At 26.0% G+C, this 24,834-nt stretch overlaps 1 protein-coding gene across 3 annotated transcripts in view; it reads right to left on the bottom strand.

The window, feature by feature from the left end:
* The window catches only part of LOC109605030 (tyrosine-protein kinase Btk29A), a 51,212-nt gene that overhangs the window by 14,988 nt on the left and 11,390 nt on the right, over positions 1-24,834 (bottom strand). The window contains exon 1 of one of the 3 annotated variants that reach the window (XM_020021594.2): positions 20,114-20,343. The exons of 1 other annotated variant lie outside the window; for it this stretch is intronic. In XM_020021594.2, the coding sequence (XP_019877153.1) occupies positions 20,114-20,195 (82 nt within the window). In that variant the 5' untranslated portion in view covers positions 20,196-20,343. Of the gene's footprint in view, positions 1-3,232; positions 3,380-20,113; positions 20,344-24,834 lie in introns of those variants that run through there. One more of the 3 variants, XM_020021595.2, reaches the window with a different exon arrangement.

The raw sequence follows: 24,834 nt of genomic DNA, 5'->3' as shown, positions 1-24,834 counted from the left end.
ATCTAGGCAACGGGAACGCCAACTTTTAATTGTCTTTTGTGAATTCATATGGAAATTTTGTTGCATTATAGAATTGTTGCAAAAGAGCCATATGTGCGCTGTGTGTGTTTATAAATATTGATGCAAGGTGCTCCTTCAATATGTTAAGACGTCGTAAAATTATTAAAACGCAACGACTAAAATAATCGTTTAAATAACAATGTCGAAAGTGGTATTGAGATTAATATTGCACTAATTAACCCGAACAACATTAACGATGATCGTAATCTTAACAAACAACATTGGAACTTTTCCAACGCGAGTCCTTAATTAAAGGTTAACGAGGACGATAGGTTCCAATTTCATTTTCCAGCACACTTTGCTGCATTAAAATGTTTTTGTGAGTTGTTAACGTTCATTAACAATAAAATAAATAAAACGGTTTATTGTTGTTTCGTAATTAAGAAAAATGTTATTGATTGTATTTTATGACACGATCCATCATTAAAATAAACGAGTTTTGACAAATTTTAACGGTGTGATAATAATTAAATAATGTTTCGCAAATCGTAATTATTACAATAAAAACCACTAATCAATTTTTAATTTTTCTTAGAACTCTTGTATTGTTAAAGAAAATTAATTTGGTTTTGATTAATGACTTCGCCGTAAGTATGCAATGAGTTGTTGAAAAGTGTTATAGTTATTTTTTTTAAGTTTCACATGATTGATTACCTTGTGTCTTGAGTCTTTAAAATGTCTTTAATAAATTTCCAAGATTATTATGCTAATCATTGTTACACGAATATTGAAAGTACAAAAAATATTTTATGATTGTTATCTTTATCAATTTATTAAATGTATTTTACTGTGATTTGAGGTTTGAAAATATGAAGATTTTATCTTAATTGTATTAATTTATGTAATATCGACATCAAAACTTTATAATTGAAATGGAAGGCTTTGATTGATTAAGATTTGATTAATGTTAATTAATTTGTTGTCTAAATTAACGTTAATTTTATTTAAGACACAAACATAATTTAACCAGAAATAAAAGTTTTTTATTTCTCTATTAGAGTAAAGTTAGGAAAATGTTTATAATATATTTATTATATACAAAATAATATTTAAATCCAACATCTATTTTGTTTATATTTGATTTATTAAATATTGATAAGTTACAGATAAGATAAGAATAAATTTAGTTAACTTTTATATTAAAAATTATTCAATAATAAATATCAGAATCAGAATCAGAAATATAGTTAAACTAATAGAATGTTTATTATAAATTATTCCATTATTTCTTAGTAAACATTGTTAGCAAAGAATAATAGGTCATTTTTAAAAAATAGTTAATTTCCTTATTCCAATCAATCAATTTTGTATGTAAGGATAAATTAAATAAAAAATGTAATCAGTTAGTTTTAATAATATAAATTATACTCAAAAAAAGTATAGATAATTGTTTGTATATTCCTCAATATTTCTCATTAATTTTCATGTCTCAACATTATATTATTATAATTATTTTAATTAGTAAATTCTTAGACTTTTTTAAAAAATTTAATGAAACATCATTTTTCTAAATAATTTTTAGTTGTCGACATCAAGACTTTATATAACAGTTACATTTTCTAGATAATTTTTTTATTTTATTATAATTTTTTGAACAAAAATGTTAATGTTTCATATTAAATAATAAATTATCACTTAATTTTTACTTTTTTTAAATTTAATAATTGTTTATTTAACTCATTTCAACTATTTTTTATTATATTATTTATTTTTGTTATTAAGTTATTAAATAATTCCTTTAATTTTTATTTGTATAACATTTAATAATAATTTTATTACATTTCTTTAGTTTTTTCTTAGTTTTATTCATTTTTAATATTTTATTATTTCTTACAATATAAATCTTTCAACAGATTAATACTTTTTTGAAAATAAAAAATTCTTAATTAAACATTAAACATTAAACAATTATTTTATTTCTATTTTATAAATTTAATAATCGTTCATTCAATCAATGTTTAATTACTTTCTAGTTAATTTTTAGTTTTTGATTTTTTTATCATCTCTCCTATTATTTATTTTTTATTACCTTTTTTTAATTAATAAATTGTTTATAAAATATTAAATAAATGATTCTTTCAATTTCATTTTATAATATTTTCTATTTTAATATGTAGTATATTTTGTTAATAATAATACTTAATATTGTCTCATATTACAAATTTTTCAACACTAATTAATTCAATTGAATTCAAATATATGATTTTTGGTTTTTAATATTTTTTATCATCTCTCGTATTATTTAATGTTTTGTATTTTTATTAATATTTTTTAATTAATAATATTTTAGTGAAATATTCGTTCTATTCATATAAATTGAGTGTCAGTGAGTTTTATCATTTTTTCTGGTTATTTTTATAATATTTTATTTTGATTTTTCAAATTATACTAATTTTTGTTTGAAAACAATAAATTTTTAATGAAAAAATTGAATAATAAATTATTACCTTGTTCCTCTTTGTATAAATTTAATACTTGCTTATTTTTATTGCTATGTCAACTAATTTTCAAGTTAATTGTTAATATTTTTTCACATTAATTATTATTTTATTATTTTTTAATTAAAAAATGTTTAGTGACACATTCAATAATCAATCGTTCCTTTCAATCATTTTAATATTTTAATTTTTCTTTCATTAAATATTTTTTAATATCTACATAAAGTTTGCTAAACAAAACAATAAATAAGAAGTTATATTTCTTAATTTTTATTTGTATTTCCATTTTTATCATTAAATTTGAGTGTCCTCCAATTCTTGATTATTTATTTATTTATTTATTTTGGAAATAAATTCTTTGTGGATAATAAATTATTCCATCATTAGTTTTACAATATTTAAGATATGTTTTAATGACGTCGACGTCTGTGAAGGTTCCTCGTGACGGCCACAATCAAAAAATTGTGAAACCCATCAGTCCGATAATGTAGAATTAATTGCGTCCAACAATGAAAGTAACTAACAATCACGAAAGAATCGCAAAAATTTAGAAGAACCAATTTCTCCAACCGCAACGAAAACCTCCATTGTTCGTCCCCAATACCGAAACACCGAACCCAATATTTCCACGTCCGTTCACTATTTCATCGACGGCAAATCTGCACCGCGTAACACGGCACAGGTGCACCGGGTGCCCGAAAACCCAACCACCCAACTCGACGACCGATTTTTACCTGTTGCGCTCCGGAACACGTTGACCAACATGTCGAACTGCATTTTGGGGCACCGACACTCCCGACTTTGCGACACCAGAAACAACCCGCGGACGTTCAACGCTCGTACCAACCAACAACCAACATGGCGGCCGAAGGAAGACTGGCCGCCAAGGTGCTGCCGTCCGGGGTACCGTTACCTGTTCAAGACAGGTTTTTTTACTAACTGTTCCACCGTTTCTTCGGACCGTGTCGAGCGGTCGTTCGGCACCGCACGACTCGAATGTGGAGCGGCACGATACGTGGGTGGGTGGATGGATTGTTCTTCCGAATCTTCCCAACCGGGATTATTAATAAATGCACTCTTTTCTTTTTTGATTGATCGATTTGAATTGTTTTCGTAACGGGTACCACCTTCCGTTCCACATACAAAGTGTGTTTTCGATACGTGAGGTACCACTGTTTTGATTGTTTTCTTCGCGACCATTCTTCAAGGTTTCAAGAGTCAATAATATACTAATTTATGTACAACACCAATTTGTTTGCTTTCTTCAACAATCATTGCACATTAAAAAGTGAAAGTTTTCACAATTTTATTAACACAATACAATTTAACAAACAAAATCCAAAAAATAGAGTTAATTATCAAACAAAGTTAATTAAAGTTGATTTTAATAATTAATTAATATATCACGTCATTATAAACTTTATACAATTCGGAGAAAAAATTAAATATAAATAATTTTTTTTGCAATTTTTTAAATTTATACATTACCTAAAAATATTTATTTTAAAATTTTTTTAGCTCATTAAAAATTTTTTCTCTTTTTAATTTACCTCAATTATATTTTAAAATTTCAACACTTATTTAATTAATTAAGATTTTTATAATTTATATGTTAGCTTATTAAAAAATTTCTCCATATTATTTTAAAATATTTGTTTTATCTGTATAAATTTAATTATTTTAATAAAATTTTTATAGTTTTGATTAATTAACTAAGTTTTTATCATTTAAATAAAAAAGAACAAGTGTTTGATGATTATAAAAAATTTTCTGTATATTATTTAATAATTTTAAATAAGTTTTTATTTTATCAACATATTTTTATCTATTCAATGTTACGTAAGTTTTGTATTTAAAATTAAATATAAAAGTGTTTTATCAATTACTTTTGAAACACACGAAATATTGAATTAATTATAGATTAATTAATTTATATATAAGATTTTTATAATTTATATGTTAGCTTATTAAAAAATTTCTCCATATTATTTAAAAATATTTGTTTTATCAATGTATCTGTATAAATTTAATTATTTTACTAAAATTTTTGTAGTTTATATATATATATATATATATATATATATATATATATACCGTATCAAAAATGATGAGCGTGTCTACTCGCATATTGAGACGGAACATCAATACCCCTTTGTAAACAAAAAGGAAAGATATACATGCAATTATGTGGGCGGGCCGAACTGACTGGAGGGGATCATTTGGTTTTGCTGCGTTTAGCATGCGGTTCGTCTCCGCAGACGTTGTTTTTAGTATATTTTATTTAATTTTTGGGATACATTTTTATTTTGAAAAAAGTAGTTTATTTTTAGAATACTTATTTTTGTTTTTGATATACCCTCAAAAAATATTTCATTTTACAGATTGAAAATTATACAAAGTTACGGAATTTAAATGGAGCATCCGAAGAACTCGAACTACATCCCTACGCATACGGAGAGTTACTAAATGCATTCGCAAAGATTAATTTACATTGTGCGCCGGCGCGCACCAGCACGGCGCATTGTCTCTGAGAGTAGGGATTCTTACTACCGGGCAAAACTTTTCTCTCTTTGTCGTGCATCCATCTCTTACAACATCCAGACACGAAGAGCATTTTTCGTACGGTATATATATTAATTAAGAGTTCTATAATGGCATATAAAGAAAAATAAATTTTCCAAGCTTTAATTAAAAAATTAATAAACTAATAGTTTTTATCATTTAAATAAAAAGAACAAGTGTTTGATGATTATAAAAAAAATTCTGTATAATATTATTTAATAATTTTAAATAAGTTTTTATTTTATCAATATATTTTTATCTATTCAATATTAAATAAGTTTTGTATTTAAAATTAAATATAAAAGTGTTTTATCAAAATATCTTTATAAATGTAAATATATTTAATTATTAATTGATAATCCAATTTATCAATTACTTTTGAAACACACGAAATGTTGAATTAATTATACGTTAATTAATTTCTTAATTAAATATTTTTTAATCAACTACGAAAAAAACTTAATTTAAATTTGTTTTATTTATCGTAAAAACGAAGTATTAAAATAATTTCCACATAAATTATTAACCACTAAGTTCTTTGGAAATGTAAATAGTAAATAAAAACACAATAACGTTAAATATGCATTTAAATTTAACCATAAACGGTTATTAAATAATTATTACATGTGAAAATTAAATGGTTTTTAAGCACCCGCAGAATTAATAAAATCACTTTGTCCTTTTTAAATTCATTATGTGCTCAGATAAATTGCAAAAGTGCTAATTAATTAATTAATTCCACAATTACAAACACATTTGTTCAACCCACTGAAAAAAATCAATTAGGCCAATCTACTTCTAATTAGCGCCGAACCGGCAAATAAGACATTGTGAAGGATTTAACGACGGTAAAAACCAGCAAAACGACACATAATGATATTTGATTAGCGCCACAATAATCGTAGATTTTTTCACGCCGACAAGAAATAAATTAACGTTCGTTTCTAATTAATAATTGCGGTAAAGCGCGCAGTTTCTAAAGTAACAAAACAAAATAAAAAAAGTGCCAAGTGAAAAGCAATTTGGTTTGTAAAACTTGTAAAACAGTTTAATTGGTCGTTAATTGTTTATTGTGTGTTTTGGCGGATGTAAACGAAGATATTTCTGCAGTTGAGTAACGAGAGGCGTTTTCGACACGTTTCTGTGAATTTTTAATTGTTTTTACGTTTATATTACTGTTATGAAAAGATGTTTTACGAAGAAATGTCGAACAGTCCTTGACATATCGACAAACTTTTATTTTAAACACGTGTCAGCAACGAAAAGATCACTAATTACCGAAACTTGAAATTGATAGGTAATTTGTTCAATATATTACACTAATATAGTGATGTTGGGAAATTTCGTACGCATTCGCCGAAACAGAAATTTTCTAGGATAAAATTTTCCCTAGAATTCGAAAATGTTAATGGTTTTTTAAAGTTAGCCTTCGTTTTTTAAATAGCAGCAATGAAGTAATGTTTATATAAATTGTGGTACACGTATGCTTTTGTTTGTGAATTATTTTTATTTTTGTTTTGTATGCAACTAAAAGGAATTATAAAAAATATGTATGTATTAAAAATAGACTCATATGGTTAATATTAATATTTTCGAATAACGGGAAAAATAAACGTATACACTGTTTGAATATTTATTTAAACATAGGCTTTTATTTATAATTGTTACAAAAAATCTAATATATATATAATATATAATATATTAGATTTATTATTATTATATTATTTATTATATAAATATAATTTTTTTATTAAATATAATTTATTATATAAATATAATTTTTCTAAAAGAATTAAAAGTTAACAAAATTTGATGTTTATAAAAAATAAAAATGTGTACTTAATGTGGGGTATTTCCACCTCTACTACGAATGACAACCCCACATCTTCTGTTCATACTCAAAATCCGGTTTTGAATTTTATGTTGGTCCAAATTGTTTCAAATTTTGAGTAGAAGACGTTCCACATCCTCGAGTTAGTTATTCGAATGGTTAGGGTGGTCCCTTAAACTTTGGGGTAAAGTCAGGACAGCCAGCTAGCCAGGCCATCCACTAATCCCAACGTCAGCAAGATAATTTCGGACAACATGGACTGTATGTGGTCTTGAATTATCCTACATTAGTAATAAATTTGGACCTATAAAAGGGACATATGACACGACATCTTACACTATTTATCAGCTCCAAGTCAGTACATGTTGTTAAATAAATGTCTCTCCACGCCATAATTGAACCCCCACCAAATAATTATTAATAATAAAGTATAGAAGTTATATTGAAAGAATACGTAAGAGAATATGAAAAATGTTACAAATTCGAATTATTTAGTTATAGCTTTTCTTTCAAGTTTTTCAGTCAGACAACTTTTTTCGTAATTACCACTTGTCCAATTTGTCTAAATTTTTAAATTAACCTTAAATTCTTAGCTACCTCTTCTTGTTTCTCTCGGTCTTGGTAATGTTGAATTATAATTTTTCTTATAGTGTCACTTCCAACAATGATTAAATATTAATTACATTTATGCCTTTTATGTAATTAATGTGAAAATATTAAATAGAAAAGTTTTTATTTTAAAATTAAAAAACTTCAGAGAAATAAATAAAATAAATAACATCCAAGTGAATTTTAAATTATTAAATAATATCAAATTATCAAGTCATACATTTATAGAACTATTAAATGTAAAGAAATGCTGATAAACTTAAATAAACAAATAATACAACATTTTTAATAAATGAATATTACTAAAAATTTAAAAGTACTTAAAAAATAATAAGAAATATTAAATATTAAAATATTTAATAAATGGTGGATTTTGTAAGATTATAAAGTTGGATATTTTGTATTCAACTTGAAAATAAAAATTATAAAAAATATATTAAAAATATCTGGTCAATTTTAAAGTACAAGTTTTTAATTTATTTATTGTTTTTATTTTAACATAAAAAATATTCCAATAATTTCAACTCTTAGCCACCTCTTCTTGTTTCTCTCGAATCATAATTTTTCTTATAGTGTCACTTCCACAAATGATTAAATATTAATTACATTTATGTCTTTTATGTAATTAATGTGAAAATATTACGAGTTTAAATAGAAAAATATTTATTTTAAAATTAAAAAAACTTCAAATAATTAAATAAAATAAATAACATCCAAGTGAATTTTAAATTATTAAAAAATATAAACTATCAATTCATACTTATATAGAACTATTAAAAGTAAAGAAATGCTGATAAACTTAAATAAACAAATACAACATACTTACAAAATAATAAGAAATATTAAATATTAAAATATATAAAAATGGTGGATTTTGTAGCACGATAAAGTTGTATATTTTGTATATCAACTAGAAAAAAAATGATAAAAAAATATAAAAAATATATAAAAAGTATCTGGTCAATTTTAAACTATTTAAGTTTTTAATTTATTTATTGTTTTTATTTTAACATAAAAAATATTCCAATAATTTCAACTCTTAGCCACCACTTCTTGTTTCTCTTGGTCTTAATAACGCTAAATTATAATTTTTCTTATAGTGTCACTTCCACCAATGATTAAATAATTATAATAAGCAAGATTAGTAAAAATCGCTATATTTATACAACAAAACAGAAAAACAAATAAACATAAAACATAAACAGCTTATATTCTTAATATATTTTAATAGGTTACTATAATTATGGCCACTACTGTATATAGAATAATGGAAGTCTAAATTTAGTTATTTAATTTATGTAACCACTTAATTTACGCATAAATTGTTAACACAAAGAGAAGTAGATAACTAAAAATGGAGTAATAAACCACAACATTAGAATATATTATACTCATTCTTAATAAGTAATTTTATAAATTATATTTGAAATAACAATTTAATGCTAAAATTTGGACTGCATTATTTAATAATGAACAAATAAAATGATTTACAACTTCTATTCCATTAATTATCTTCAAAAAAAATGAATTAAATCGACTAATTAATTTATTTAGTATAATTTTACTATGATAAAGTTAATTTTGTGACGGTCGACTCCTGCAAAACTAACCGTTATTAACTAATTAATTCGCGGCGCATCAAAGTCGAAAATTGGCCGTCCATTAAATATTAACACGACGGATAAACGAAAATCAAAACACATCCATAAACATTGTCCCCGCAGTCGTTAAAGCTCATCCGGCGTCGCATTGTGACTTTCAAGTGAGCGCTTCCTACACTTTTCGCGAGACAATGGTACAGACACAATGGGACACTTGCATGCACAATGCGTCACGTCGCGGAAACTTTACGGGCCGCACTTTATTATTTAAGTGCGAACGGGGAACGGTCCGATACGGGTCGGCTTTCGCGAAATAATTAAATCGGCGGTGGGTCGGTGTGACGCCGCATTCCCGTCTGAAATGAAACTGTTTTGTGTGTCAAGTTTAACACTCCTTGGAAAGAAGGCTTTGATTTAAAGTCATTTAAAAATATTACAAATTAAAAAAAAAAATAAAATTGGCAGTTATAGAGACTGCCGTTAAAAGTAAAATTCCATAATGTTTGAATTAAAATTATCAACTCAATCTGGTTTTCATATCCATTGCCACTCTGAGCAACAATTATATGCATATTTATGTGGTTTTTTATTATTCAAATATATTACGGGCTGTACAAGATCATGACAAAATATAAATATAAAACTGAAACAACAATTAATATACAATCATATTATTTATGGATAGTATCACATAAAAACGGCATCGATTGTTGCTTTATATTTTATAGTACTGAGTTTTCGAACATGGTCTTTCAAATAATAATTAAACAATAGCACTATTTCACAGTATATAAACACTGAACTTTTCACTAAATCCATTTAAATTCACTTATAAGATATACACAGCCTTATACGTCAGCTGTATAGCTACAGATATACTGCTATAAGTATGTCGGTGATGCGAACGCATGAGATTTCACCCATCCAAAAAGTGTCTAGGCGCACAGCACACTGCACATGCGCCTGTCATGAGTATGTCGGTGACACGAACCCATAAGATTTTCCCCTACCAAAAAGTGCCCAACGCGACTAAAGAAGTTTTCATTTCGATAAAAAAATATATTTAATGATTAAAAAATATATAATATAATAATAATAATAATTGTTTTTTAGATAAAATTTTAATCAAAGTTCAATAAAATCTATGAAAAATTATTATTTATATAATTAATTTTACGTGGCTTCAAAAAAAGTGTAGAGATACTACTTAAAAATAATAATTATAAAACTTCCTTAATTTTAAAATTATTGGAATATTATTTATGTTAAAATAAAAACAATAAATAAATTAAAAACCTGTTAAGTAGTTTAAAATTGGCCAGATATTTTTTAATATATTTTTTATAATTTTTATCATTTTTTTTTTCTAGTTGAATACAAAATATCCAACTTTATAATCCCACAAAATCCTCTATTTTTTACATATTTTAATATTTAATATTTATTATTTTTTAAGTACTTTTAAGTTTTTAGTAATATTTATTTATCAAAAATGTTGTATTATTTGTTTATTTAGGTTTATCGGCATTTCTTTACTTTTAATAGTTCTATAAAAATATGAATTGATAACTTATTTTATATTTTTTAATAATTTAAAATTCACTTGGATGTTATTTATGTTTTTTAATTTTAAAATAAAGATTTTTCTATTTAAACTAATGTAAAATGTAATATTTTCACATCAATTACATAAATGTAATTAATAATAATCAAGATTTTAACCATCACACAGTAATTCTTTATTTTTCCATAAAATTTATTGTAATATGTTCGTATATTTAAAATATTTAATTTTACTAAAACGTATTTTTGATAATTTTATTTTTATATGTATTCAGTGTCTTTAATTATTAAAAACATTAAATTTTATCAAAATTAATAAATATATTACAATATAAAAACCTTGTTTAAAAATTCAATGTTTTTAAATTAAATATTGATGATAAAATGTAACTTTTATAAAGAAACATTTTGTAACTGAAAACAATTTATTTTAGAAAAAAAACTTAATGCCTTGAGAGAAAATATCGGATGCACATTTTGCGGTAAAACTTTAGTCAACGAACACTACCTTCTAAAACCAATTTGGTACCAGTAACTAACCTTTTTTCCCTTAAATTTCAACCACATATATTTAAAGTTTTACCTATAAAGAAAGTTCGTGAGCAGTCCGAAACTTAAGAAAATAGTTTGGGGACGTTATCTAAATGAAAACCGTAATAAAGTGATGTTTTTCCAGCAGAAAACATGATCAGCATCTAAATATAAACTGTGACAGAATGGCATTTTCATGTTACAAATCAAATAAACCGTGTCGTGTATAAGAATTAAAAAATTAAAACAATCGCTCCGATAAAGTTTATGGTTTTGTTTTCAGCATAGTTTTGCATTGGTCTTTTTATGGGTAGATAAGCGATGAAAAATCGTGTTTGCGTCAATATATAGTTGCATAACAAAATCGTTTACAAAAGACAGATAAAACAATATGTTTGGCATTTTACACGCATTTTTATCAGTTGGCAAATAATAAACACACCGCCCAATATTTTTACGGTTGACTATAATATTTACATGACGAAACATTCGTTTTTAACACGCCGCCACAAACGAAATCAACGGAATGAATAATTAAAACAGCCGTGCAACACGTGGACCGACTTTCAGCGCAAAACGTCGACTATTTGCATATTAACAGAGCCGTAAATTGTTCGTTAACAATCAATGCATCGACCTTCCTCAATAATTAAATCGTTAATTATAAATCACCGGCATCCGCCCAGAATTACTCACGTTAAGAGTTCGCAGCCCCGGTTTAATCCCAGAAATGTTTGGAATTCGGGGCAGAGAACTTCGAGGACGCTGAAATGTTTATTTTGAGGGAAAATTACTCGAGATGAAAATAATTTAAATATAAAATGTTTAGTACCAAAATAACTAATGAGTATGTTTAGTATGGTCATATTCATTATAAACAATAATTTAATTTCTAGCCATAATATTGAATTTTTCAAAACCTTTATACAATTTATTTTACCTTTTTATCGTATAAATTATGTATATATAATTTTCTGAATTTCTGTATTTTTAACATTTATTTATATTTAAAATATTATTGTATTTTAGAATTTATTAATTAATAATTCATATTTATTATTTTCATTTATTATTTACACAAATAAATACAATCTTAATTAATAAATTCGACAAAAGGTAGAGAATTTAAATTTAAATTTTTTATTATTAAAAATAAATATTTACTCCAGTATTTTTCAAATTAATAAAGATGAATATTTATCAATATATTGAAACCATAAAAAATATTGAATTTTTGGAATCAAATTTATTTTAAATATTTAATTTTAATTCAGTTTATTGCAAGAAAAAATAATTTAGAGTATGTAAATAATTTCTATTTAAACTTTTTAAAAATTGAAAATTTTTAATATTTTCTGTAATTTATATATAATATAAAAAAATTGATTATATAATTAATAAAGACATATATAAAAAATAGATATTTTTTAATAAAATTCAAAATATTACCTTAAGTTCGTGTGCAAAAAAATTTTTGAAAATCCCTCAAAATTCATCTTCCATTCTTTTGTTGTTCAGGATTTTTGTTTCTAAACCCTGTTTGTTTGAGCTTAAAGGTTATTTTGTACATACATTCAACTTTTTTATAATTTTTAGATATTTTTGGATAATCTTTTCATAACAATTTATTTTTATCTTAAAATAAATTATTAAATATTTAAGTAAGTTATATTTTGTACATTTTAAAAATATTTTTTATCAAAATTAATAACAATGGAATTTTAGAATTTATTAATTAATAAGTCATATTCATTATTTACACAAATAAATACAATTTTTATGAATAAATTCGACAATAGGCAGTGAATTTAAATTTATATTTATTATTATTAAAAATATACATTTACACCTGTATTTTTTAAATTATTAAAGATGAATATTTAAATTAATTAAAAAAAATAATTCTCAATAAAGATGAATATTTATTAATATATTGAAACCACAAAAAATATTGAATTTTTGGAATTCTTATCAAATTTATTTTAAATATTTAATTTTAACTTAGTTTATTGCAAGAAAAAAATATTTAGATTATGTAAATAAAGAATTTCAGTTTAAACAGAATTTTCTATAATTTAGAAATATATAAAAAATAGATATTTTTTAATAAAATTCAAAATATTATCTTAAGTTTGAGTGCAAAAAAATTTTGAAAAATATTTGTTTTATCAAAATTAATTACCATGGAAATACTATTTTAATGAATAATTTTAATGAAATGGAGATGAGATTTAAGTGTAGAATATTTATTCAGAATTTGCTTAAAAATATAAATTAAACTGAACAAAATTTCCTTAAATAATCAACTTAAGCACATATTTTTTGGAATTCTTATCAAATTTATTTTAAATATTTAATTTTAACTTAATTTATAGTAAGAAAAAATAATTTAGATTATGTAAATAAAGAATTTCAATTGAAACTTTTTAAAAATTTATATTTTTTAATATTTTCTATAATTTATATTTTCCATTTTTAATGATTATATAATTAATAAAGAAATATATAAAAAATAGATATTTTTTAACAAAATTCAAAATATTATCCTAAGTTCATATCTTCCATTCTTCTGTTGTTCAGGATTTTTGTTTCTAACCCTGTTTGTTTGACCTGATGCTTTTAAAAATATTAATTTACCTGAAGATTATTTAGAAATAATTATTTTGTATACACATTCAAGTTTTTTAGATTTTTGGATATTTTTGGACAATCTTTTCATAACAATTTATTTTTATCATAAATTAAATTATTAAAAATTATTATATTTGTACATTTTTACATATTTGTTTTTTCAAAATTAATACCATATTATATTAAATAATGGAAATGCTATTTTAATGAATAATTTTAATGAGATGAAAATGAGATTTAAGTGTAGAATATTAATTCAGTACGTTACAAAATTTGCTTAAAAATGTAAATTAAACTAAACAAAATTTCCTTAAATAATCAACTTAAGCACATACATTTATTCACTGTTTAAAATAAATCTTACAAGTGTCATTTATTAACACAAACTCCACCGACAACCAAAGCAGAATAAAAAAAAAACCAATTCACAAGCAGAAACTGAAGCCGAAACGTCCTTAATCCGTTCGGATTAATTCCCGGTACGAAACACGACCGTAAATCAGTACGTACAGCCTCGTCGCCAGAATTATAATCGTCCAAGAAACGAACGAACTTAATTCGCACGAAAAGAGCGTTCTCTCGCAAATTAGTTTCGTTAGTTCGGGAGTTGTGCGACGGATCGGGGATCCGTTTATTTCGGTACGGGAGACCCGGGAGAATTTCTTTTGTCCTTAATCACGACGGTGTGTGTCTGATGGTTTCTGCCGTTTCGCACCAGACGGTTCGGGTAATTAATATTGATGTTTAATTATCGGGCAAACAAATTGGGACGGGGTTTTTGCGAGATTTTAATTATGGGGTTTTTCATAAAAAAAATGAAAATGTGTTTGGAAACGTTGAAGTTAAAATTTTCACTACAATATTACATGTAAGCTGCTTCAAGAAATTAACACAATTATTGTTAAAGTTTTCAGAAAACGGGAAAACACTTTTGTTTTATTACAAAAAATCTTAAAAAATATTGTTTTTCTGTTTATAAAAAATAAAAATTTGAATTTAATATGGAGTATTTTCACCTTTACTACGAATGACAGTCTCACTTCTTCTGTTCATACTCAAAATCTGGGTTCCAATTTCATTTATGTCCAAAAACTGGAAAAAATTAATGAATTGGGGTGCTCACCCGATATTGCACCCTATTCTGATCCCTACATTTTCAATTTCTGTCTCCAAATTACTCGAAAACCAATTGATTTGTATGGGTCCGGAATTGAAAATTTGCACACGAGCTAGTATAAGGTTTGAATCTAAAGTAAGCAAGCGACATTACTTTCCGGTATGTGTTTTAACTTATTTAACATTGACCGTCTGATGATACAAAGAAAGGAAGACCCTTGAGCGCAGGACTCCTTTAATAAAATAATAACATCATGAATCATTTTCTCCGCGGATAAAAATAATGCGTTTTACGATCGTCGAAGGCCAAAGTGTAATGACATACACTTTTCTAATTGACAATCATTATTGACGTTGCGCCATGATTAAATTCGTATTAAAAACAACGGATTAATACTATACTGTTTTCTGTGCGGGCTCTCATTTAATTTCTGCTTGAAAAATTCAAACTAAACGCCATATGTTTGCACACATTATGTGTACGAACGTTCTAATCCACATTGAAATCATTATTCTACTCTGAAATGTGTATCGAAAACGTTGAATGGACCGGTGAAATTTCCATCGTTGAAACGCCACGATAACACATGTTACGGTCACAATCATGCATTGTCGATAATTGTTAGTAGTTCAACAATAAATTGAATTGTGATGCGGTTTCGGTGATTCCGATTAGTTTTTAGTTATGATCGCGTAGTTCTCTGGCGTTTCTAATCCACGGAACTGGTTTAAAAATCGGCTAATGCGATTTTTCTGTTAAATTAAGTACAAGAACTGTTTTATTAGAGTTACAAGCCAGCGAAGCAGATAATAATAAGTTGCCGAAGAAAAACTATGCTGGATTTGAAAAATGCGTTAGTTTTTATTAAATGATCCAAATAAATAATATTTATAAATATATGTTTTTTAAATATATATTTTAATTTAATTAATTTTAGTAATTTTAATCAAAATTTCCCATATAATAAACTGTATTTCTTTAATAGAATTCTTCTCTTTTTATTTTAGTATATGAATAAAGAAATTTTGTTTCTTTTTAATCTATTATGATCTTTTGTATATATAAAAAAAAGTATTAACTTTTTATAATCTGTGTTAAAGACTCATTACTATAATTATATTTATTAGGTTTGTGTATAGTTTATTTATTTTAATTTTGTAATTTTTAACAAATGTTCCCATTTTTTGGTCTCAATTTTTTATTTAACGTAATGCTTTAAATTTTTAAAATATTCTATTAATAAAATTCTCTTTTTTATATAAGATCAATTAATAACTTAATAATAATAATATATAAAATGGAGAATATATCTTGATTTCTTTTGCATCTTTTAAAGATTTTTAATTTTATATGAAAATTTTGATAATTTTCAATATGTAGTTTTTAATTTCTTTATATATAAGAAAAAAGGGTTAATAACTTTGTATAATTTGTGTAAATGACTTAAATTATATTTATTAGATTTTTTTATAATTTAAATATTTTAATTTTTTACAAATTATAAAATTCTCTTAGCAACAAATTAAAAAATTAATAATATATCTTGTTTTTTCAAAACTTTTGAATCTTTTTAATATTTTTATATGTTTTAAGAAAATTTTGATAATTTTGAATTTGTTTACATGAGAAAAAAGATTATTAACTTTTTATAATTTACTGATCATTTTAAGATTATTTTTATGTTCTCTTTTTATTTTAGTATATGAATAAAAAAAATATGTTTCTTTTTAATGTATTATCTATTTAATTTTCAATATGTAGTTTTTAATTTTTTTTTACATATGAGAAAAAAGTAGTTTTCTTTCTTTTAAATATGACAAAAATGAATATTAATTTGTGTTAATGACCCAAATTGTGCTTATTAGATTTTTATAATTTAATTATTATTATTTTATAATTTTTAACGAATAATACATTATTTTTAAGATTAATTAAACATTTAAGAATACATAAAATCAAATCAAATATATTTTATTTTTTCTAATCTTTTTAATCCATTTTTAAAATACTTTTATTTTTAAGAATTATTTAAGAAAATCTTCATAATTTAATTACTTAAATTGTCCTCAATTATTTTAATTTTTCTATTGAATTTCCAAAAATTTTTTTAATATTTTTTTACTCAATAATTTTATTTTTCCATAACACAATTTTAATATTTAAAAATATTTGTTTATCTGGAACATTGAAAAATCACGTACAAATTAATCACAACAAAAGCAATTATAAATAAATTTAAAAATGATAACATAACCAGGTCAACGTTTCGGCATGAAATTTTATTACAAAATGACGTTCATGCGAACTTATAGAAACGTAAATTCAGATAAATCTACCTTTTTATTACACAAGATAATCGTACAATTAGCTACCTTTTTTGTGCCACATCTGCCTCAAGCAGAAACCGTACAAAAAGTTGATTATGTAACCGGACAAAAAGTTTTTACAAAGCCCAAGGTTTATATTTGTGTGTTTGGTTTTTAGGAATTTATTTAAATTTATTATATATTCATCCGTCATTGTGTACAAATCGATTTTAATTAAAACTCACTAATATTAATAATAAACTATTTACAATAAACGTTATAACGGTTTTTAAATTGAAATTAAAATGTTGTGATGTTTAATTACGTTGGTAATGGAATTATAATGAATTTGCATTACTTGATTTCATGTAGTCTGTAAATGATACAAGTCGAGTGTTTTCGACAAATAAGGATATTCACGACTGTTATATTAATTTATTCAAAATAGGTTTATGACAAACACAGTTCGATGCCAAAACCTCATTTTCTCTTTATTAACAATATGTTTGAAATACACCAAAAAATGTATTTCAACAAAATGATCAAGAAATGTTTTTTTCTATAAAAATGGATTAATTTATAAATAAAAGTATTGTGTTAAATATAAAATTTGTTAAAAACGATTAAAAAACCTTTTACAAAATGAAAATATACATTGTTTTTCGTCCTGAAAAATAGTAATGAACAGTTTTTAAATTAACCAATATATTAAAATAAATTATTATTGGTCTTAGCTGTGTTTCTTAAAACAGTTAATGTAACCTTTCCTCGTTAATTCGTGTGAATTTTCAATCTTTGAAATTCGTTTTAAAGCAGTAAAACAAGACGCATCATTAAAAACAAATCTAATGATTCGTTTCGGTTGTTAATATCGATTAGGTACGTGCTTCAGATTCATATAAGTCTTTTCTAATAACCGAGATGATCATCCATCTCTAAATAATTGCCGTCCGAGCAAATGTTGCCTCTCATGTAATTTAATATTTTTAATGACGTTCTTATTTAACCTGGCCTTTATGACACATTAAAATTTACAATTAACGATAATCAGGAAACAATCAATCGTGTAATTAAATTGATTATCGTGATACAATCGAAGATATTACTTATTAATAAGGAAAAAATCCCACTTTGTATTTTTAGATTCGCCACAGGTGAAAAACGTTGATGGGGAAATGATCCAATCAACCTTCGATACTACTATAAACTACTTCATTTACTAAAAATAAATTGCAATTTTAATTGCACATCACACATTTCATTTGAAAATTAAAAATGATTAATCTAATTTAAACAAAAATGTAATAATACCTTTGTAAACAAAAATATGAACTCTGCATAATTTTCGTTAGATATTCATCGTGATTTTCGGTCACGATATTTTGTAACTTAAATTAAGCCACTTAAAGCTTAAATCAATTAAAATTTCACAATACATTTTAATGATGTATTCAGATTGAGTCTGATATTTTGTAACAGTAATTCAGTCATGTCTATTTATATTTATTTATCTTTCGATTAATGGAATGATCAATTAGTCCTGATTGATTTGTGGGAACTAAACAGAAAAAGATAAATTGTATTGTTTTAAACGAGTGTTCAGTAAAATAATTTATATACGTTATTTTCATATTCTAGGCTAAATATATATTAAATATAAAAACGTGATGGAAATTAAATTAGACATGTGATTGCTGCAGTTTTTTAATTATTCACCCTTGATTATATTGCGCAAGTAATTTAGGCATAAATTTGCATGTATCAAAAATTTCCATCTTACAACCATGCATTTAAAAAAGCTTTACGATCGATTTCCAATTAGAAATCATGAGAATAATTTTTATAATAAAATATTTAAAAACGATAAAATTTAATTAAAATAAATAGTATTTTAATTACACAGAAGCTAAAAAAAAATCAATTTTTTATATATATTTTTAATTCAAATTTTTTACAAAATTTAATTATATTTTTTAATTAACATTGTCGTAAAAATTTCAATTTCAGATTATTATTAATAAAAATTAAGAACATTTAAATTTTCATTCCATTGAATACATATTAATTGGCATATTTTAATAAAATTTTGATTTGTGACCAAAAAAATAATTTCAACAGTATAATTTTTAATTTGTATTTTTTAATAAGCATTGTCAATTCAATTTTAGATTAATATTAATAAAAAATTTTTTACAATTGATTCATGTCAATTACCTAAATTTATTTATTTATATAAATTGAAAATAAATTTTCAATCCTTTGAACATAAAATTTTGATTTATAACCAAAAGAATAGTTTCAACAGTACATTTTTTAATTAGAATTTTTTAATATAAATGTCATAAAAATTTGAATTTTAGATTTTTATTAATAAGAATTAAGAATATGTTTTTACTACCGTTACATGTCAATTTCCAAGATTTGTTTATTTACATATATTAGAAATAAAGTTTTTGAATATTTATTTATTTGACTTATTTATTTATTTGATTATAATTTGCAATCAAAAAAAACCTAAAAATATTTTCTTAATTTGTGTTTTTTTAAAAAATATTTTTTTTTAAATAAATATCTTAAAAATTTCAATTCTTTGAATACTATTTATTTGATAGAAGGATATTTTAGGTTACAATTATTTTGTTATTCAAAGATTTTATTTTTATAAATTGGAATATAAATTATATTGATATAACATATTGTTTTAATATATTCGTTGAATATGAAAAACAAACAAATATAATATTTTCAGTATTATTTTCATTTTAAACGATTGAAATACTAATTTTCTACCAACAATTCCATATTATGGATATTTTGATTTGTGATTAAACAAGATTTGAAGGACAAAAACAAGCCCTCATCACCTGTTGCATGGCCCACGTTCCAGAAGCTCCATTTGCAGCTGCCGAACACCTTCATGCTGGCGGTCACGATGTCGATTCTCATCACGAAACAGTGCGCCACCGCCGCCCCTGCACGCACACCACGGGGGCGTCCACTGCCACAACACACCACAGCCGTAAAACCGAATGGAAAAAAAGCCCGGTGCTCCGCCGACGAGACCGACCGCACTATTGAAGCGACGGATGCATTGTTTGCGCCGGGAACGATTGGACGCGGCTCGGGTCAGACGCGAGGCCTCCACGATTATCTGCGACCGGGAGATCTCGTCTTTGTGTCAACGTGTGACGACGGAAAAATGCCGTCGTGGGCCTTTGTGCATTCGTCAATCGGGCAAGCGGGATTAAACGCATCGGAAATTGTTGGTTGATGTCATGTTGTCGCGGCGACACAATGCGGTTCTAACGAGGGCTTTGAATTAGGTCATCAGACGTACCTATTCACTGTGGGCAACTACAATCTACAATTAGAAAGAATAATGTAGTTTTCACATATTTATTACCTACTACTATTTATTATTATCTATTTTACCAGATTATTTATATCTAGTTTATGTAAACTTGTCACCCAAACACGTCTTGTATGTTCTCAAACCTTTGTACAGCAAGGTTGGCGTCCAAATTGAACTTGTACATGGCCAAGGCGTCCAAACATTTTGTGCACTCCTGAAACTTGGGTGTAGCTGGGCAACTCCAGGGAAAGTAGCAACTTTTAATCAGCACTGCGTCTCCAAATATCAGCTTAAGCCAAGTCGCCAGTTTACTGGCGTTCAAAGCTGCACAAACGAAGGCCTTGAACTGGAGGTCGTAGTTGATTTTGTACGGAGCGTGAGTCGATATAACATGTCCAATGCATTGTAAAATCTGGTTGATTTCGTTATTGGGTTCCTCTTCGATAATTTGCAAGTCGTAACTTGTGCACAACCTTCTAACTGGTTTGGAGTTGTATTGTGGACCGTTGTTTATTTTGTAGTACTTCAGAATTATCTCCCAAGCATGGAGCTGATACGTTCTGTAAGAGATCCAGGGGAAACAACCAACTAGTGGTACCAAAGTTGTACTGATGGCTGCTGAACCAAATTCAATCAAGTCTTGAAGACCCCGACACAACTCTTTACGCACCAATGTGAGAATTTTAGGGTTGCATTTGATTTTATAATGTTCGGAGTCACTTGAGTAATCTTTTATTTTGTGAATAGACTTGTGTTTTTTGATTTCAGTTATAATTTCAATCACCACTTGCTCCAGTCTTATTTTAAAATCTAACCAGTTGATGTTTTTTCGGTTTGTCACCTTTTGCTTACTAGGAATTGTATCGGCCATGTAAATGGTGAAAATCATCCTTAATATCGTCTTGCATCGTTCGAAAACACTTGAAAGTTTCCCACTGCTGCTTTTACTTTCAACATTTTTATTAATATTATAGCCAGACTGTTTGGCTTTCAAGAAATTCAAGCGTCTCTCCAAGTCCCCAACCTCCAACCTGAGCTGACGTATCACCTCGTCCTTCTGTTTCGAAGCTTCCCTCAACTGCCTCAACTCCACCTCCAACCTACTCGTCCTGTCCCTCTCCACCCGCTTCGCCGTGCGTTCCCGCTTGATCTTCTGACTGTTAACGAAAATGCTCCTCTGTCCGATCTCGTACCTCAAACCCTTCAACTCGTGTCTCAGTTCGCGCATCATCTTCCTCTGCTCCATCCTCGTATTCTTCAGAGATTCGCTCAAAGCCTGCTCGTCAATTCGGCTCCTGATGCAGCTCAAGTCCGGCGTGGCTTGAAACGCGAACTCCTCGAGGGACTTGAGAACGTCGTCGTCGGCTTCGGCGGAACTGGCAGCCTGTCGCAGCCGGAACTGGACCTGGGCGAAGTGGCTGGTGAGGGCGAACAGGGCGGAATTGAGGGCCTCGTTTTCCTCCAACACACTTCGGAATTTGTTTAGGGGGACGGTTTGTTCGTGGGACGGGGACTCGTCGGTGGAGGCGCCCAAAGGGTCCGGCCTTTCGGCTTGGTGTTTGGTGCACATGGTCAGGTTAGGGAGATTTGAGTGCGAATAATAACAAACATTACAAAATGACAGGGTTCGTACGTTTGACAATTGATACTTGATTTGTTTTTTCTTATGTTTTCATAATAAGTGATAACGACAAAAAGTGTTTCCTCATGATTGCTGGTAATTTGAACCTGGTGATAATTTTGTTGTCCGTTTTCAACAGTCCACACGTGTTGATAAAAAGTACCGGAAATATAACATACATATCTTGTTTCGTGGTAATCTAGAAATCCTTTGTTGACCACCCGTCTAGACTTTTTCGCTTTCATTTCAAATGTTGAATCCATGAATAATTCATGCGAACCATCATATATCATTTTTAAAAAATCGAACGTTTGCCAAGTGAATGGGAACGCCGACGCATTACGGTTCATCAATCACGCCGGGATCGAATCAATTACGACAACACGGATAAATTACAACAGAGACAATTCGATAACAAATAATAACGTGAAGAAGGTAAACAGTGTTGCGACAAATTGATTGAGTCCTTTGTAAAAGTCAATGACGATTGTATGGTAATTGATGGATCCCATTAAAATTTTTTCCTCTACAAGTTTATTAAATTATGAAATATCCGATGAAATTATGGGTTCCGTGTTTATGAAGGACACAAAAGTAAGTGTTTCAAACGGAAGATTGATGATTTAAGGTTGTAGTTGAAAAAATAATAGTCTTAAAATATAATGTTGGTAATAAATTATTTTTCTGTGTTTGTAAGGTGTATTTATTTTAGCTGGTACTAATTGCTAATATTAATGTTGATTTACAAATTACATTTGAATTTGTTTCAAAATTTATGATAGAGGTCAACAATAACATCGAGTACTTAGGTTACAACATGTTCAATAATTTAATGAAATAATTCTCTTTGTTATTCACCAATTCTAGTATAAGTCTAATACAATTTGTCAGTTCATTCACACATTCAACCTTTGAATAACTTATTTTAAATAAAGATAAATCGATTATTTTATACCTAAATCGACCTTTTTCAACCCAAAATAATTTCATTATTTTATCCTAAAATATATATTTTTCAACTCAAAATGACTTTATAATCGATTTAGAAATAAATTAATCAACTTTGGAACTCACGTCGTGTCAATAAATCATTTTTGGTAAAAATAAAATGATTATTACATCTTAAAATCTATATTTTTCAACACAAAATAACTTCATAAACTTAATAATCGATTTAGAAATAATTAATCAACTTTGAGACTCAAATTTGTGTAATAAAATTACTGTTTTAGTCACTTGAAATGCTTCTGCTTCATACCATTTCAATTATAAGTCAAGTACTTATTGGTACTCCATTGTATTTCAGACCTTTTTAAGAAAATTGTTCTACAATAAATAAAGGAGTAATAAACACAAACTTAATAATCGATTTAGAAATAATTAATCAACTTTGGGACTCAAGTTTGTGTAATAAAATTTGTGTTTTAGTCACTTGAAATGTTACTCCTTCATACCACTTCAATTATAAATGAAGTACCATTGGTACTTCTTTGTATTTCAGACCTTTTTAAGAAAATTGTTCTACAATAAATAAAGAAGTAAAAAAAACAAATAATCTGTCAATAAATCATTTTTGGTAAAAATAAAATGATTATTTCATTTTAAAATCTATATTTTTCAACACAAAATAACTTCATAAACTTAATAATCGATTTAGAAATAATTAATCAACTTTGGGACTGTAATAAATTACTGTTTTAGTCACTTGAAATGTTCAAGTCAAGTAATTATTTGTACTTCATTGTCCTTCATACCTTTTAAAGAAAAATGATGTACAATAAATAAAGGAATAAGAAAAGCAAATAATCTGTCAACAAATCATTTTAGGTAAAAATAAAATGATTGTTTCATCTTAAAATCTATATTTTTCAACTTAAATATCTTCATAAATTTAATAATTGATTTAGAAATAATTAATCATCTTTGGGACTCAAGTTTGTGTAATAAAATTACTGTTTTAATTACTTGAAATATTTCTGCTATTTTTCAAGCCAAAATAATTTAATTAATCAACTTTTGAGATTAAAATTTATAAAATTATTGATTTAGTGACTGAAATGTTTTGGCTCTTCACCAATTCAATTATAAGTCAAGTACTTATTTTTACTTCATTGTACTTCATACCCTTTTAAAAAAAAATGTTCTACAATAAATAAAGGAGTGAAAAAAACAATAATTGGTATAAACAAGTCCTTTGCCAAAATCCACATATCCTAAATAAAAAGAATTTCAATTCATAGACATTAATCAACTTTAGAATTAAAGAACATAAAATTGCCAGTTTATTAACTTTATTAACTTAGCTTTTCACCACTTCTATTATAATTGTATTACTGTATTAAAACGTTGAATAAAGAACTTTCGAACAATCATTATTTCTCTTTTGTAGTTTCCTTTCCGTCGCAGCAAAAAACTGATCCAGCTTATCCAACTTCAACCATTAAGCGAATTAAACTGTTTTCATTTCTTGCACGAAATGGGTTAATTCATCTGTTTAAAGATGAACTATTGTAAGCGTCAGGTTTAATGGAGATTTTCTTTTGAATTGTGATATTAAATTTCAACGAATCGTATAGACTGTTCGTGCAGAGAAATTCAATATAGCGTGAATA

The sequence above is a fragment of the Aethina tumida genome, chromosome 7, assembly GCF_024364675.1.
Source record: "Aethina tumida isolate Nest 87 chromosome 7, icAetTumi1.1, whole genome shotgun sequence".
Lineage (NCBI taxonomy): Eukaryota > Metazoa > Arthropoda > Insecta > Coleoptera > Nitidulidae > Aethina > Aethina tumida.
This window is presented reverse-complemented; position numbering and strand designations above follow the sequence as displayed.